Source organism: Aphidius gifuensis, linkage group LG1 (genome assembly GCF_014905175.1).
Source record: "Aphidius gifuensis isolate YNYX2018 linkage group LG1, ASM1490517v1, whole genome shotgun sequence".
Classification (NCBI taxonomy): Eukaryota; Metazoa; Arthropoda; class Insecta; order Hymenoptera; family Braconidae; genus Aphidius; species Aphidius gifuensis.
Genome location: NC_057788.1, coordinates 14,440,525 through 14,458,152, shown reverse-complemented (window position 1 = coordinate 14,458,152; position 17,628 = coordinate 14,440,525). Strand labels below are relative to the sequence as shown.

Below are 17,628 nucleotides of genomic sequence, written 5' to 3'. Positions count from 1 at the left end.
TAGCACAAACTGCCCAACTTAACACAAAAAATGTCCAACTTTCAAATAAAATTTATAATAAAATTTAGTAAATTCTAAAACCGGTAGTGGGTAAATTCTCAGCATTCTAAAATTTACTTGTGAGTGTCGTGAATTTAGTCATTTTTTTAAACAGAAATTACAATAAAATTGTGTAAATTTTATGGCTTAGTAGTGTATATAGTCAATGGCCAGATTTTTTACATAATTTTATTGTAAAAATTATGTATCAATATACGAATAATTCTTATAAATGACGGGGGAACGCAGTTTTTACTATTTATTTTGTAATTTTTTCTTTTACGTTTGTAATTCTTAGTTAATATTTCTCTCAGTGATGATATATAATTTTTCGTGGGGGTATTCTGGTGAAAGTAATTTGGTAGATTCTGGCAGATTCAAAAAAATGACGGGGCGTTTGTACTGATGTAAATGTCGATGGGCTTATTATTGATGACCCTGGTTTAAATATTTCTCCGTCTTTTGTCCATTTTTTTCCACTTTTCTTCCGAAAATGACTCATAGTAGGAAAAATGTTGAAAATAATTCTCCGTCATTTCTCCAACCATGGGTCATTTTCGGAATAAGGTGAGAAATGGCGAAGAAATATTTCCAACAGGGTATGCAAAGTAAAATTTCGGACTGGTCTTTTTTTATTACACGTATATAATAAATTCATGGTCTCAACGGAGACACCTTTAAGCGGTAAAGTATGGGCTTCACCATGTTCTAATGCGCCATTTTCTTGCCTGAAAAATACATACACTGCAAACAAAAAATTTTATATTTGATAACAAACCTTCTTGGAAATAGAATTTTACGTTCTATTCTTTTTTATGATAAATTTTCACCAATCGAAGGAATCAATGCACGGGGTTATCTGGTGTATATGTATATCTTTCGGCAACATTTGGAAAATTGATCCAAAACTTACGTAAAAAGGTTTTCTTATATATAAGATCTTATAATAAGCAGACATGGTTCAATGATTTGGGGGGGGGGGGGGTATAATTTTATATTAGACGTCTCATGATCTTATAAAGCCTCGCATGACTTTAAGGTTGTTTCTAAATGGCCATTTCTCCATTTTATGAAATAATTCTACTGAATAGATAGTTATTTCATTCGAACAATTAAAAAAAAATATCGAAAATTAAATTGCGGAAAATCCAACCTTAAAGTCATGTGAGGCTTTATAAAATCATGGAACGTCTTATATAAAATTATAAAACCCCTGAAATCAAAAACCATGACCGCTTATTATAAGAAAACCTTTTGACGTATCTTTTGGATCAATTTTCCAAATGTTTCCTAAAGCAATATACACCAGATAACCCCCAAACATGATCAAACAGGGTATCTTCTAAATTTTTCCCTGGGTATCTTTCAGTGGTAAATATAACATCCAATGTTATGATCATTGGGTATCTTCAAAGATCTGTAACGATCTGTGCATGTGTTTACAAATATTATCAAAACGGGTATCTTTTGGATTTTTCCCCGGGAACAACGTTACCGGAACAGTAGACTGGCAAGAGTTTATGATAGGGAAGCTGCCCTTTCCACATTTCTTTTCAGAGCCCACCAGGGTGACTGAGTGAGAGCTATGCTTTCTCATCATAAACACTTGCCTGTCGGCCTCCCCGAGTGGAAATTTAGTTAAGGTTCTGATCAGAACCGGATCAGGGAACCTGATTTCAAATCAGAACCGGATCAGGAATCCTGTTCAGGAACGGATCAGAATGTAACGCTCTTTTTTAGGATTCTGATCAGAATCGGATCAGGAAACCTGGCCAGATTTTAGGGTTAGAGCCAGGATACCTGAACAGGAATGGATCAGGATTCCTGACTAGAATATAACCAGGAATCCTGTTCAGGAACGGATCAGAATGTAACGCTTTTTTTTAGGATTCTGATCAGAATCGGATCAGGAAACCTGACCAGGATACCTGATCAGGAATGGAACAGGATTCCTGATCTGAAACGGATCAAGTAATTTTTAAAAAAAAATTGTTTTTTATTAATTGATGTTTTGTAACTAATTTACTATAGCAATGTTATTGATGAAACAGATTGAACGATAAGATTTTATATACCTAACATAACTTAAATTACCTAACCACTAGCGGGACGCGAACTCGGAACTTTCAGATTACAACTACGGACCTTAACACGCGCGGCCATGCCGTCTATCGATGATCTGATGTGATTTTTTGCTTTCATAAATTACATCAGCTAAAAAAAAACTTAAATTAGAATTTGCGACGTTAATTTAACGTAAAAATAAAATATAACAATTTGTTAAATTGTCCCTTGTCATTTTGTATTAGAATTAAAATTATAATAATAAATAAATATTTATTATAATAATAAATATTTTTCCTGATAATATCCTGGTCAGAATCTGTTCAGGAAACCTTATTCAGGTAACGTTCAGGTTTCCTGATCCTTTCCTGAACAGGAAAACTGAATAAAAAAAATTAAATTATTTGATAAATTTTTCCTGATAATATCCTGGTCAGAATCTGTTCAGGAAACCTTACTCAGGATACGTTCAGGTTTCCTGTTCCTTTCCTGAACAGGAAAACTGAATAAAAAAAATTAATTTATTTGATAAATTTTTCCTGACAGTATCCTGGTCAGAATCTGTTCAGGAAACCTTATTCAGGTAACGTTCAGGTTTCCTGTTCCTTTCCTGAACAGGAAAACTGAATAAAAAAAATTAATTTATTTGATAAATTTTTCCTGACAGTATCCTGGTCAGAATCTGTTCAGGAAACCTTATTTGGGATACGTTCAGGTTTCCTGATCCTTTCCTGAACAGGAAAACTGAATAAATAAAATTAATTTATTTGATAAATTTTTCCTGATAGTATCCTGGTCAGAATCTGTTCAGGAAACCTTATTCAGGATACGTTCAGGTTTCCTGATCCTTTCCTGAACAGGAAAACTGAATAAAAAAATTAAATTATTTGATAAATTTTTCCTGATAGTATCCTGGTCAGAATCTGTTCAGGAAACCTCATTCAGGATACGTTCAGGTTTCCTGATCCTTTCCTGAACAGGAAAACTGAATAAAAAAATTAAATTATTTGATAAATTTTTCCTGATAGTATCCTGGTCAGAATCTGTTCAGGAAACCTTATTCAGGATACGTTCAGGTTTCCTGTTCCTTTCCTGAACAGGAAAACTGAATAAAAAAAATTAATTTATTTGATAAATTTTTCCTGATAATATCCTGGTCAGAATCTGTTCAGGAAACCTTATTCAGGATACGTCAAGGTTTCCTGTTCTTTTCCTGAACAGGATTGGATAAGGTTACCTGACTTAAGGAAATCGTAAGGTGTCCTGACCAGGTTCGGGTCAGGAATGAGTCAGGTTCCCTGAATAAGGAATCCGGATCCGTTTCTGATCAGAGTTTGAGGTCAAATAGGGCATCCTGAAAATTTTTCCACTCGGGTCTACGCCGTGCTAGTATCGTAAGAACACCTTGTTATCTGGGAATATATGTTTTTTTTCAAAGAAGAAGTGAGCACCTTCGTCAATCTCTCTGCTACCATCGCTCTCGCCCGATCGGTAAATGGTTTTTGATAATATTCAAAACAATTAGTATGTCAAGAATACATAACCTCAAATTTTTTTTTGTTATTTGTTTACATTTTACATGATTGTGCAAGAAAAATTAATAGATATTATTACCCATTAAACAGAAATAAAAAATAGCGTTGTATAAAATTTTAAAATTGGAAGACTGAAGTTTCACGGAAAATACATAAAGCGAGGCTTCTCTCCGAAGTTTCGAAATTTTTCACTTTTCAATAGAATTATACGCATTCGTTAACCAAATTTTTATTCATATTTTATTTTTTCAGTTGATTTTTTTTGCCAATTTTTTATTATTTATTACAGTGTAGTTTTGTCATTCCACATTTTTTTTTTTTTTATATTTAAAAATTTTTTTTTCAATGTGTAGCTTATTATTGGTGATAATGAAAGATGGTGAGCGTGTGACAGATTTTACGGGACGATGAGCTAACAAAAAACAAATCGGCTGTGATCACATGTATACACTGATATATTTACAAATGTGAAAGGTAAAATGTGTGCATGTGTAAAGTTAATAAAGCTGTATATATATCAATATATCAATATCCCATATTTTTTAATATTCATGAATATTGATATAAACTTCGTGTATCGCAATACTAAATACGATTTTTGGAAAAATAAAAAAATGATCAAGAATCGAACTTTTGATTATTGCATTCCAGGCAAGTGCCTTAACCATTGAGCTGCGGGGGACTCTTACCTCTTCTGGCCACGGAAACTTTTTTAAACACGAATGACGACCATTGATTCGTCATTGACAGCAATTTTAACGTATTGATACCTACACCGTTGATACTACACCTAGTGGTAAACTAATAATTATTCATCAAAATTCATTATCAAAAATGAATTCATAAAGATTTTTTTTTCTCTCTTTTGTACAACATGAAATTAATATTAATAAGAGACTACACAAATCCAATATTGCGGCTGAGCTTTCGCCTCTTAGCTTTTGTAATAAAAAAAAACTTATTACATTGAGATTTTCGGCAAAAAAAAATTAGGTTTTTTATATCCGTACAATTCAATTTGAATAAATAATAATTATTGTGAAAGAGAATAGAAATGAAATAAATGGATTATTATAGTTCTTATTTTTATTTATTTTTTTATATGAAAAATAATGATGAAAATGAGTTTTGATAATTGGATAGGAATCTTTTTCATTAGCAATTAATGTTCAGAAATAATTTTTGTATTTTTTTTAATTTGTGCCTATGTTAAACTGTGATTATATTCACAAAATAATGATATTACATTTAATGTCGATTGTTCAAATTTTTTAGAGTTAATAAATAAATAAATAAATAAATGTCAGGTGCAGTTGAGTATGTATATGCCCTTACTGACAGATGACGAGAAAATATCCATCCTCTTTCAATTCAACCTGGTTTACGTCGCTTCAAAAACCTCACACTTCATCCTTGTCTATGGTTAAGGGGTGGTTGATGGTCATAGAAGGAGATAGTTAGATTGAACGAACAACGTACGTGTCTTGCTTATGCCGTTGAACGAGGCACGAGCAAAGCACTCGGAGCTTGACAAATACGTTGATCCGTCACCGATATTGGCCGAGCTTAACCGAGAACAGTCGGGCCACTGCACATTACTACTACTTGCTTTCTTTTTATCTCACTCTCTTTCTCTCTGTCTATGTCTATCATATTAACTCTTTACTCTCTTGCCCGAATGTACATCCGTGTTTTATTTTTTTATCATTATTATCATCATGTGTATATGAAAACATGCAACTATATTATTTATCATTAAAAATATCCATAGAAGATTTCGTCAAAGTATGATCTAATCAAAAGGGTGCATATAATAATTGAGCAGTTTATTGTTGCGTCAGAGAGTCATATAATCACCCTTTATTTATTTTTACCGGATAATTTTTTAATTAATATTTTAAGAAGCTTAAACTTGATATATTTCACTTAAATAGATATTAACCACAGTGTTTATTTAATTCAAATTTTGAAGTCCTTACAATATTCTATACTCAAAGATGAAACTAGTTTCTGCAGAGATAATATTTTGTCATCACGTGCTTTTCTTGAATTTGCATTGTGAATTAAATTTATCGACCCAGTTTTATTGTTGAAGAAGCGTGTGAGCATATTTTTTTTTTTTTATGCAAACTTATTCTCTCCTTCGAGTCATCCTCTGAACTTGCTCTTTTCGTCTCTTGAGATTTCGCTTCTTTTCTGTAATCATATATATATATATATATATATATATATATACATTATACAGTGTGTGAAAGGGTTCGTAAATGTAAGGCTTTGATTTTCATCATTTTTATAAAATTAGTTTCAAAGAGATTTTTCAATGTACACTTCTTTTTTCTTTTTTATTCATTGATTCAGCTCATTTCACAATTTTTTACAATGAGTTTTGCTTAATGAGGTTTTTCATACAAGAACTACCAAAAAAATTAAATTTTTATAGAATCTGTATATTTTTAATATTTCATATATATATATATATATATAATATTTCTTATAAAAATATAATCTTTTTTTTTAGAATAAATATATTTATATTAGAATGATTCTGCTATATATATATAGAGAAGTTTATATTAATGTTGAATATAAATTTATAGATGATAGAAAAAGGATGTGTAAATTGTTATCATAATATATATAATTCATTTTATTCGATTCAAATTGTGTGGGTTGTAACCAATGACAACTTGTCATTATAAAGTATAAATTTCTTGATACATAAACAAGCCGTTATATATAATTTACTAGCCTATGTTCTAGAAAAATTTCATTCGATGCACTCAGCTTCAAATCACGATGATATTCTGTTATTATATTTTATATAAATAATGGCTTGCTATACTGTTAATAAATTGAGTTGAATACTGTTTAGAATTTTTATAAAAACTTATCATTTTCTTTGAATTTTTTTAATGAAAACAGAACTCCTGCCTGTGTTTCTTGAAAAGACACCCGAATCAACTAGATGAAAAGTATTTTTTTTTTTTTTCTTGTTAGTTGTAATCAAACTCTTTTTTCCCGTGTTTGTTTTCCGTTTTTCCTTCATTATCTCTTTATACCGTTCAAAATAAATAAATATCGTACAAGACATTAAAATAATCAAAATTTTTAAACGTGACACGTATGTACATTAAACTGATAAAAAAAAAAAGAAAAAAAAATTCTCTATTCCCTAAATCCGTTTATTTCAGTCAAAGGGATGAGCTGTATACAATTTTAGATTTTTTCTCAAGTCAATATAAGCATAGAGGTTCATAAGCTTTTTTTCTGCCTTTTACAAAACATGTGAAGTGTTTTTTTTTAGTTAAAAAAACATATTGCTAGAAAAAATTAATTATATTTCTTTTTGTAATTTTTTTTACCACTTTAAAAAATATAGAAAAATTTAAGAAATAAAAGGTCAAGATCATCACGTCTTTCTTAAATCTTAATTTCAAACAACTTTTATATTCTTCCACAAACTAGATTTTTCATCACAAAAGTATGACAGTGAGGTTTGGCACTGATTTGTGTTGATATAAAGCAACATGTAAACAGGAGATTGAGCGATTATTTCATTATTGATAGTTATATAAATATATATATGAATTCCTTCCTCTCATTCACATGTTGAATGTTCAAATTAATGTCTATCAGTATTCCGCTTGATCATCTCCATTATTTGTATCAGTCATAATTCATAAACATATACAATTATAGATAAACGACAGCAACAACAGAAAGTGAGAACGTTTTCAATGAAATAAACTTTTCATTGCAATTGTTTCTTTATTTTATAAATATATAAATGTTACCCAGAAAGAATGAAAATACCAACGATGAGGATGTTTGTTGAGATTCAATTCATGATATTCATATATATATATAAATATGAACAAGTTGTATATATGCATTAGACTCTTCGTGTGTGTAGGGGTATATGAGCAGTTTATATCCAGAGTGGTGAGTATATAGTGAGATGTGTCGAAGTAGGGTTGCATAGCAGTAAATAGAGGGGTTGAACCGGAGATGCTTCTGGAGTAGGAGTGAAAATCTTGGTGGTTGAATGTCAGCGGCGCGGAGCGTCCAGTTAGTGCGCGGCGAGGCGCGCCAGCTGCCGCACGTCATGATTTTATCCCAGGTGAGCTCACCTACGAGACAATCCGTTACCCATTTCGTATTTTATAAACGTTTAATTTAATTTTTTCAAATGCAAATATAATTTTTTTTTTTTTTTCAAATTTAACAACCCCAAGTTTTTATTTATTATTTATGTTTTTTTTGTAAAAGGCATGACTTTTAACTGCACTTAATTCTTATATATACATTATATTCTCAATATATATTAAATAGTTGCCACATAAACTTGAAAAAGAAACATAAATATAAATTTCGTTCATATTCTCTCCTTCTAAATGTGCACGATTGTTAAAAATGTCAAAATAATAAAATAAATTCTTTTATATGTACTTTATACTTATTTTGTAATTTATAGATAAATATAGGTATTTATGTAAACATCACTTGTGTATTTTTTTTGTTATATTTAAAGAATTCATGATAAAGAAAAAAAAAGCTATATATCAGGAGAATTTTTCCTTTTCATTTTTTTGATCATTCATTCTTTCTTCAATGTGTATTTTTTTTTCTTATCCTGCATTGATGTCTTTGAAAGTTACTTTTTGACTGATACTCTATAGAGATTATGATGTTCTTAGAATTGGATATAACATAAAGTTTCGCGATCGATGTTACAAATTAGATATTTACAGTTTTTCTGTTTGACTGGTGATTGCAACAGGTTCCGTCGCGCTCAAAATTCTTCAGGTAAAAAATAGTGTTTATACTGTTTAAATGAAAACTGTGAAATCACACACTTAAACTTTATTTCTTTATTTATTTTTTTATTTATTTATTTATTTTAAGTTTACGTAATATTATTATAAAATTCTTATCTCTAGACATTAATAGCTCAATTTCATTTGATCTATAGATTTTTGCGAGAATTGAACCGTAAATAAATTGAAGGATTTACGCAAGATTTAAATTCTATAGTAGTTACTGACAAATATCATAGTTTTTTGTATATACATTGATATCTTGCTCCCTTCTTCCATATACACAGACTCAAAAGGGGAGATAAAGCGTTATATATATTCGATTGCCTACTACCGATTCGGGCTAATATTTACACACTTGATCCTTATATCATACTTCCGACATAAAGTTTATCCTAGTCACCCTTTCGAATCATCATTCATTTTACTCTCACAAGTTTTTATTATTCAACCAACGAAAAATAATTTTTTCTATTGCTATTACAGTTACCAAGCAACAATCAATTTTTTAATTTAATTCTAAATGAAAACTAGATTAAAAAATAATTAATCTTTTTCCTGATTTTTTTTTTTTTTTTCATTCAATTGATGAATTTAATTTTATAAATTATCAAAAACTTTTTATTTAATTTAATTTTTTTTTGGCTAAAGTTAAAACTTTTTTTTTTTTTTATATTTTTATCGACTTAAACTGTGTTTCAAAAGTTCTTCAATATTCATTATAATTTAGCGTATTTTAAGTTTGTTAAATAAAAAAAAAAGTGACTATGTTAACAACTTCTGTTGAAGCAGGTTTATTGTGTAAGCTGTGTGTTTGTGAATGATATGCTGTTATACAAAGCTCAAATATTGTCGGAATAAACTTTTGAAGGAAGGGGGTTAAAAGAGGACATATTACTGCTGATGATGTTAATGGTTAAAGTGGAATTTAGTTGGTTGGTCGGTTGGTCGGTTGGTTAGTTGAAGATATGATGAAGTAGGAGGTTATGTGTGGTTATTTAGTTAACATTTCGACGGTATTACCATTCAATTAACAATCTGCTACGTATTACAAGGTGGTGTATATTCAGTGCATGTCCGGTTTGAATTCATTAAATCCAGGATTGTTGTAAAGCTACAATTCAAAGCACGAACTTGCTTAATGATAATACCCTCGGATATATATTGCTCAACTTTACGGTCTCTTAACTCACTCCCCAAACTCTTAAAGGCATAAAGATTTTTGCTGTATTATCTTGAGGGTGTATTAAACAATTTTTATTTGTTTTTTTTGTTTTTTTTTTTTTGCCACATGGCTATACTTGATTATCTTCATTTGTCAAAATCATCTTTCAAAGTTTTTGTTTGTCTTCAACAAATGTTCCCCCCTTGGGCAAATGTTGGATTATATGAATACCATATTGACTATTTTTTGTATCTTGATATGAATTTATAATATAATTCAAGAATTGTTTAATAGTTTTGTTTTTTTATTAATATTATTATATTTTTTTTTCTTTCGGTGGAAGATGATAAAATTAAAAATAAAAAAACTTCATGGATATTAAGAAAAAAAAACTTTGTTAAAAACTCGATGCTTTTTCTCATGGTACTCAACGGGTTGCTTGCGTTTTTATGCAAAGGGATACAAAAAAAAATTACCCAGCGATACCGATCACTATCAAAGACGTGATAAAAACTGTTGGTTATAATTACCACTATCATTTAAAAGAAATCGTAAGATAAAAAATATATATATTCATACAGTATTGAGTTATAGACTATAGATTTTCATTAATATATTTAAAAATTATATAGTAAATATTGTATCGAACTATTTTGTTGTATTAAATATCACCGAAATTTTAATTGGTATAGTATATTAATGTAATACACAATTTTATATTTCTATTATTTTTTCCTTTTTAGTCATCTATTTGAGAGACAGTTAGTGTCGCGTTTAAAATATAATTTGTAATAAAATTATGATAACTCAATGGTGACACTATAAAGGTTGATTTTGATGGAAATGGTTGATCAACAAAAAAAAAAATGATTGATTTGAAAAAATATTAATCAATGATAATCCATAAATTTCTGGGTGATGCAAAATTATATATACATTTTTTCTATCAGATTTTAAATAGATATTCTTTTGAATTTGATTGAATAGATGCAAATTTATAAAATGTGCAAGTTAAATAAAAAAAGTCCCTTCGGGGCAAAAATTGGTCACCAGAATTTTGACCTTGCTCGATATTCACTCGTTCTATTTATATATATTCAAAAAAAAATATATTGTGATACAATGTCAGAAGCGAAGGAATTTTAACATTCATGATTTTGTTACTTTTTTTTTTATTAAAGTTCTTGCTTCATCAAGTTTAATATTTGCTTTTTTTTCGATACATATAGAATTAACACTTATATTTGATTTTGTTGTTTTTTTTTTGTTTGCGTGAACTTTTATTTAATTCAATAACAACAATTTTTTTTTCAACCCATCATATACATGCTGGAAACTTTTCTGACATTCATAATTTATCAGACAGATGTTTTTTTTATGACATTTATATCGATATTTCAACTTGCATATGATTTTTTTTTTTATCAGTCATATGAGAAAATTCAATTTTTGTACGTAAGCTTCAATCGTGTTATAGTAAAAACCATCAGAATTTGAGTTATCGATTATAATGATGTATTTTTATTCTCATGCAAAGTGATATTAATTTTTTTTAAAAGGAATTTTTAGTTTTTGTAATAATAAATTTAATGCAACAATACTATATTATTCAGTGGAGTTGATAATATTGATATTATTGAAAATATTTCAAAGATTTCTGTAATTTGAAAAAAAAACTTTGCTATCGAGTATTCCTTCTATATATGGATAAAAATTTTTCAAGCTATCTCGTTTTTTATTTATTCATTTATTTTTTCAAAAAAAAATCACGGAAAATTCTCTGTAAACTTTATTTTTGGTGAAAAATCATATCAGGTTCAAGTACAACTCAACAGTTTGAGTTTATTCAAAAACTAAAAAAAAACTTTTTACGTATATGCATATCAAACAAAATTATAGCTATTCAAAAATCTATGTGGTGCAAAAGTGTGAATTAAATTCACTTTCCACCTTGTCCAATATTTACGTGACCGTGTTGTTTTTTTTCTCTTTTTTCTCTTTTCGTTTCTTCATGCTGCACCGTTTCGTTTTCATTCCTTTTTTTTTATTTTGCTTTTTTTCATACTACGTGATTTTTTTACCGTATATTTTTTTATTCTACACGTCTAACTTTCAATTTACAACGCCTCGATAACTTGCCTTCCAGTTGGACTTTCGTTGACTACATCTATTCGCGCATAAAATCGCTCGTAGAAATCTATATATACATATATATCAAAGGATCCAAGTGAAGTAGAATAACCCGTATATGATGCGTATATAAAAACTATTTTGAATAATTCGCAATATTGTTTTCTGCTCATTGTAAATCTCGAAGAATAAAAAAAATATTATCGATAAAATTTATAAAAACTAGGGCATTGAAGGATTAAGTTATATACGAAACAAAATCCTCTTGAAATAGCAAAAATATAAAGAGCTGAAAAATTAAAAAAAAAATCTTTAGCAGGACAAACGAAAAACTTGATGTTGGAGTCAAATTTTCTTTTATTGAATATTTATAAAAATTCAAATTACACGGTGCTATAAAATTAGAGAAAATTTGACTGAGAGAAGAAATCGAGGGGCCATATCCACTGTCATATTCATTATACATGGTATCATTTTTTTTGTATTCCAAAAAAATTACAAGTACTAGCCAATTAGTGGTCGAAGTATTTATAAATATATTCATTAAAATTATTCGAGAATATTTTTGATTTTTTGGTAGTCAAAGCAGATTCATACGTATTTATATAGTCACAAAATTTTTTTTTTAAGTCTGAAAATACCAAGTACAATAATATTTTACACATAGACTTATTTTACATACAAGAGTAAATTCCAATTTGGAATGAAAAAAATTGATTCAGGCAGTGATGGGTAAAAATTTTCCAAATTTTATCGTAACATGCTATCTTTAAATAATATAATTTATATATAGATAAATAATATTTCTGTTTATATTTTGTTTTTTAATCTGACTAAGAAAGTTTTGAGAACCCTTGTGAATAAGAAAAAAGGAACAAGAACAAGTATAGACTATAATAAAAGATAAAGGAAACCAAAATAAATAGAGATGGAAGATATCACGACACAAATCAAGTTTACCTTCTTAATATACATCAGAAACTATACTGATGCCTTTCTCAGCAAAGACAAGAAAGTTAATATATTCAAAGTTAAATGAGTCACCCTCAGTATATATATAAGCATTGAAGGTACGGAGATTGATGATGGGGGTTGTATCATGGTTGCTTCAAAATTTCAAACTTTTCTTAACATATTCATCGAGGGAATGTGCTTTATCAGGTGGATAGGTCAGTGTGAGACCTATTAAATATACCTACTGAGTGAGTAAACCAATCGCCCAAGAAAAACATAGACCAAAATTATAATAACAAAAAGAATTGAATTAAAAAAAAAACTATACTCAAATACTAAATAAAAAAATATTTCCTTCCAAAATATTAAACGATTATATAATTTTTACTGACGTTATAAATTTCAATTTATTTAAAGATCGAAATACCATGAATATTATTTTATAATATATATATTTACTACTGGGTTAATAAAATGCTTTGACTTGGGTCTCTCGTACTCATTGAAGTAAATTTTTATGGTGTGTGATAGTGTAAAGTTCAGTTTGTGTGGGTGTGGCAGGCGGCGAGCAACAACAAAGTTACCGTGGACAAGCATCGATCAGGGCTAGACCAAGAGGCGAGCTCCTACACGCCGATGTAGTAGGGGTAGAAATAGGGTGAAAGTAAAGCGGGAAAATGGTAGAGAAAAAAAAAAATTAAAATAAAAAAATAAAGTAAAGAAAAAAAAATAATCAAAAATAAACGAAGCGAGTAAAGCGATGTTGGAAAATTGTCCAATCATATAGACATACCTATAGGTATATATATATATATATATCACATTTGTGATTGGTATATACGGTGCTGAGGAATCATTATATAGTAAATATGAAGAAAAATTAAATGACTTAAAAATGTAAAATACATGTGGGAAATATAGAATTCCTATATATATACACTAGTGAAATATAGGATTGTGTATCCAATGCATCTGAGATATCGTGAAGGCTACTTGCATGCCACAGAACCAAGGGTATAGCCACAGGTTGGACTATTTGTCAAATATTGACAGTGTGGTTAACGAAAGAAATACATCCTTCATGTTTAATTGTGCTTTGAAAAATATTTTGTATGACACATAATAGTCATAAATCATATATATAAATTTTGTAAAAACAAAATAAATAGTGTTCAATGCAGTTAGAAGTAAATATGTGGACATAAATTTAAGTAAGCATTGACGACTTTTTAAAATGAGTTAAAACTTCAACAATGGTTGTATACCTTATCCGTTATTATGTTAATAAACGTAAATTTATGAAAAGTTCAAAAGTGTTCACAGTGATGATAAAAAAAAATTGCCTCAGGATATTCTACAGTTTAGAAATTAACTGGTTTAGGTATATCGTCATATTTTTGAGAAATAAGATTTTCTTTGCCATTTTTCATCGTAACGATCGTGTCAACATGTGAAAAGAAGATGACAATTTGACAATATTAAGCCTTAAAGTAGAAAGGTGATTTACAGCTTTCATCCCCTTAGCTTTAAAAATATTGACAACAGCGCTCTGAAATGTGATGATTATAACAAAAAAAGCAAAAAAAGAAAAAGATGACAAAGAACATAAATAAATATATATATATACCGATAAAAAGTCCTCTGATAAGATGTTTCTCATTAATTTTTTAGATTCAAGGGACAATGAGTTGAAGAGGACGGCATTGATAATTCAGATAAACTCTGAATTCTCTCATGTATGGTACGTTATCTATACCACCATTAGATCGTTAATATAATAATATAGCTAGTCTACATGTGCGAAAGGAAGTCGGCCACTATCTCGTGTAGGAATTGCCAAGACTTACAATACGGCCATGCATTGGCCAATCAATGACACCCAATGATTGGTAGCCAGGCTTGGGCCATTTATGATTCATTCTTGGTGAACGACTGGCCCATTCTTATATTGCCAATTCATGGTTCTGATCTATGGCCAATACTTGGCAGCTTTTTAATGGCCTTTACTTGGTTGCCGCTCATCGACCAAGCCTTGGTGATACTTAAGTAGATTACAGCAAAAATTGAGACGGAATACAATAAAAATTACTATTACTACATGAGACCCCAGTTCAAGTCCAGGTAGAATCAAACATCAAGTATCATTTTTTATTGGCTTATAATTGGTCAATCATTATGCCAATCATGGTTGCCGTTATTAAATTAACGTAACCATCTAGACCTGTAGATTAAATGGGCGATTAATGTTTGCCCAGTTATAGATGGAAGTTTGTCAAGCATCAGCCAATGCTTGGCCATGTTGTGTTCTCCGACACGGGACGTGGTAGAGCGTTACTGCTATGTGAATAAGAAATTTCATTTTTAATTCTAATAAAAACTGCGCAGTATATGCTATATAGTATAATTTTTTTTTTTAATTTACGTAGAAACACTTTTACCGTTAAAATTAGAATTTTCATGAAGTCAATGTCCATTTTCACTGATGGAGTTTATGAATACGAAAAGATAATACGAACCATCGATTGTCGGGAAGGCCGAGTGTACTATGACCCGTCAGTAGTTATCGGAAAGTCAAGGGATCGCGCCTCGCTTGCAGTAATAATTTAGGTTGTTTAGATAAACAGTTTTTCCTCCATCAGTTTGCATTGATTTAATAGATGAATAAACAAATGAAAAGAAATCATTTTTTTCTTAATTTATAATATTTTTTACTAATCATTTTATAGGTTCAGATTTTCTAATCCGTTTCTAACCAGGTATCCTAATTCTAACCTTACGATCAGGTCAGGTATCCTGACCCGATTCGAATCCAAATCATTAAATTCAGTGTTACATACGGATCTGACCAGGTTCCCTGATCCAATCCGGATCCAAACCTGACTTGAATTTCCACTCGGGTAGATCTTTTAATTTTGAATTCAATGGTATATTACGGAGCCTAGGAGCCATAAAATTTTATTAAACATAGTAACATATAGTGTTATAGTTGTAAAATATTACAAACTATGTAATAAAAAGTGAATTACATTAAATAAACTAAAAGTAATATCGAAATTATTATTTACTTGTATTGTTTTATTATATTAATTTATTGCGTAATGCCGGTCAGAAAATATGTTTTTCGCCACGTCGACATGGAAATAGTGGTCTTCGATATTCAACAAAAGTACTCGGTATAAAATGAATCGAATAGTTTCGTGGGAATACCGGGTACTCGGTATATCGGCTCAAAAAACTACCGGTATATCGACTATCGAGTACTTGGTTTTTTTTTTTTTTTTAAAGAATTCAACTAGTATTTTTTTGCTAAATAAAACAAAATATTGTAAGACATTCTTTAATTTTTTTATAATTTATCAGTCAGTACAAAATTTGCGTGTAATAATTAATTATTATTAACAATAATAATTATAATACATGCAATAAAAATAAAATTAATACATATATTTATAGTCAAGTCAAACAGATAATTTTAAATTCTTTGATAATTATTAATATTATATAAAACTTGTTAAATATAATGTTAATATTGCATAAACATTTCATATATTTATTTTTTAGTTAGTTGTTTGGTCTCAATGAAATAAATATAATTAATATTGTCAAATGTCAATTTGTTGTTGTCACAATGTTGTGCAAAAATAGACGCCATCACGTCAACTGCAAATAAAGGTTGTTTTATATGTGGCAACGTAAATCCTCTAAAAATGGCGCTATTATAAAAAAAAAAATAATAATAATTTAAGTTCACTTTGAGGTCACCACCGGTCAAAGTACTCGCGTCCGATATTGGCCAAAAATATACCGAGTACCGGTATATCGGGGGAAAAAAATACCGAATAGTTGGGTACTCGGTATACCAAGTAGATACTCGTGTCTCCGGTATATCGCTCAATATCGAAGACCACTACATGGAAAACAATCGAAATTACACCGTCCACAGGGTCCCAAAATCCCTGTTTTTCTATCGATACGCAAAGACGTGGTCAAGGTAGAAATACCATGCGCAAAACATCTGCATCGATGAGCAAAATTTTTTCACATCGAAAGCCATCTAGCGTCAGACATTTGTGGCGGTCCTCGAGCCCACACTTACGCCTCTACTGGCTAACTTCGAAAATCATTTATATTTTTTATCATTTAACTAACTTTCTAATAAATAACATTTAGTGTTCAATAAAATGGCAAGAACTCAGCATCTTAAATTTGTCTCGTTATTTAATTAACCCAATCTATATAATAAAAAGAAGTGGCCGGATCCTTGGAAACGCAGTTTTACGCAAACTATTGGTCCGATTTACATGAAATTTAACATATATATTTGGTTTGAGCTCAGGAGGGCTTAAGTCCACGAAAAAATCACCCAGATTACTTTTTACGATAACCAGGAGGTCAAAATGATTTTCCCAATTATCTTCAGGGTTTTTCTTATTATTAAATATATTTTTACAAAAAGAAGAAATTAAAAATATTGCTTTAGTTCATCATCTCCTGGGTTTTTTTTGATCAAACAATATATTTTATTGAGAAGAAAAGAAATAAAAAAATGCATTGGTTCCTAATGTTGTCCGGTTTATCAGAATGCAGAAATTGAATTTTTTCTACATACCTATTTCTTTTGATTTTAATTTTTTGAAGAATCAAAAATAGATATACAACCAAGTTCGGCGAAGCCGAACACGGCCGACTCGTTAATAATAATTATTAATTAATTAACAATAAATAAATTGACACTCATTAACCCACAAATACACCATGAAATATGAATCATAAATCATAATATAATACGCGGATCATGCACACATGTGAGGTAAACACACGTAATACCCCACACATTTTGCGCACTGGAAGTTATCTACCGGGAGTACGTGAACTATATCTATGTATTATTATTATTATTATTATTATATCATTTATATACATC

At 29.5% G+C, this 17,628-nt stretch overlaps 1 protein-coding gene across 3 annotated transcripts in view; it reads left to right on the top strand.

Moving 5' to 3' along the window:
• The first annotated feature begins 7,669 nt into the window (after nt 1-7,669).
• Nucleotides 7,670-17,628, top strand: part of LOC122848998 (dopamine receptor 1-like) — a 31,555-nt gene continuing 21,596 nt past the window's right edge. The window contains exon 1 of one of the 3 annotated variants that reach the window (XM_044147505.1): nt 7,670-7,758. In XM_044147505.1, the coding sequence (XP_044003440.1) occupies nt 7,684-7,758 (75 nt within the window). In that variant the 5' untranslated portion in view covers nt 7,670-7,683. Of the gene's footprint in view, nt 7,759-9,489; nt 9,511-14,042; nt 14,446-17,628 lie in introns of those variants that run through there. The other 2 variants (XM_044147521.1, XM_044147513.1) reach the window with 2 other exon arrangements.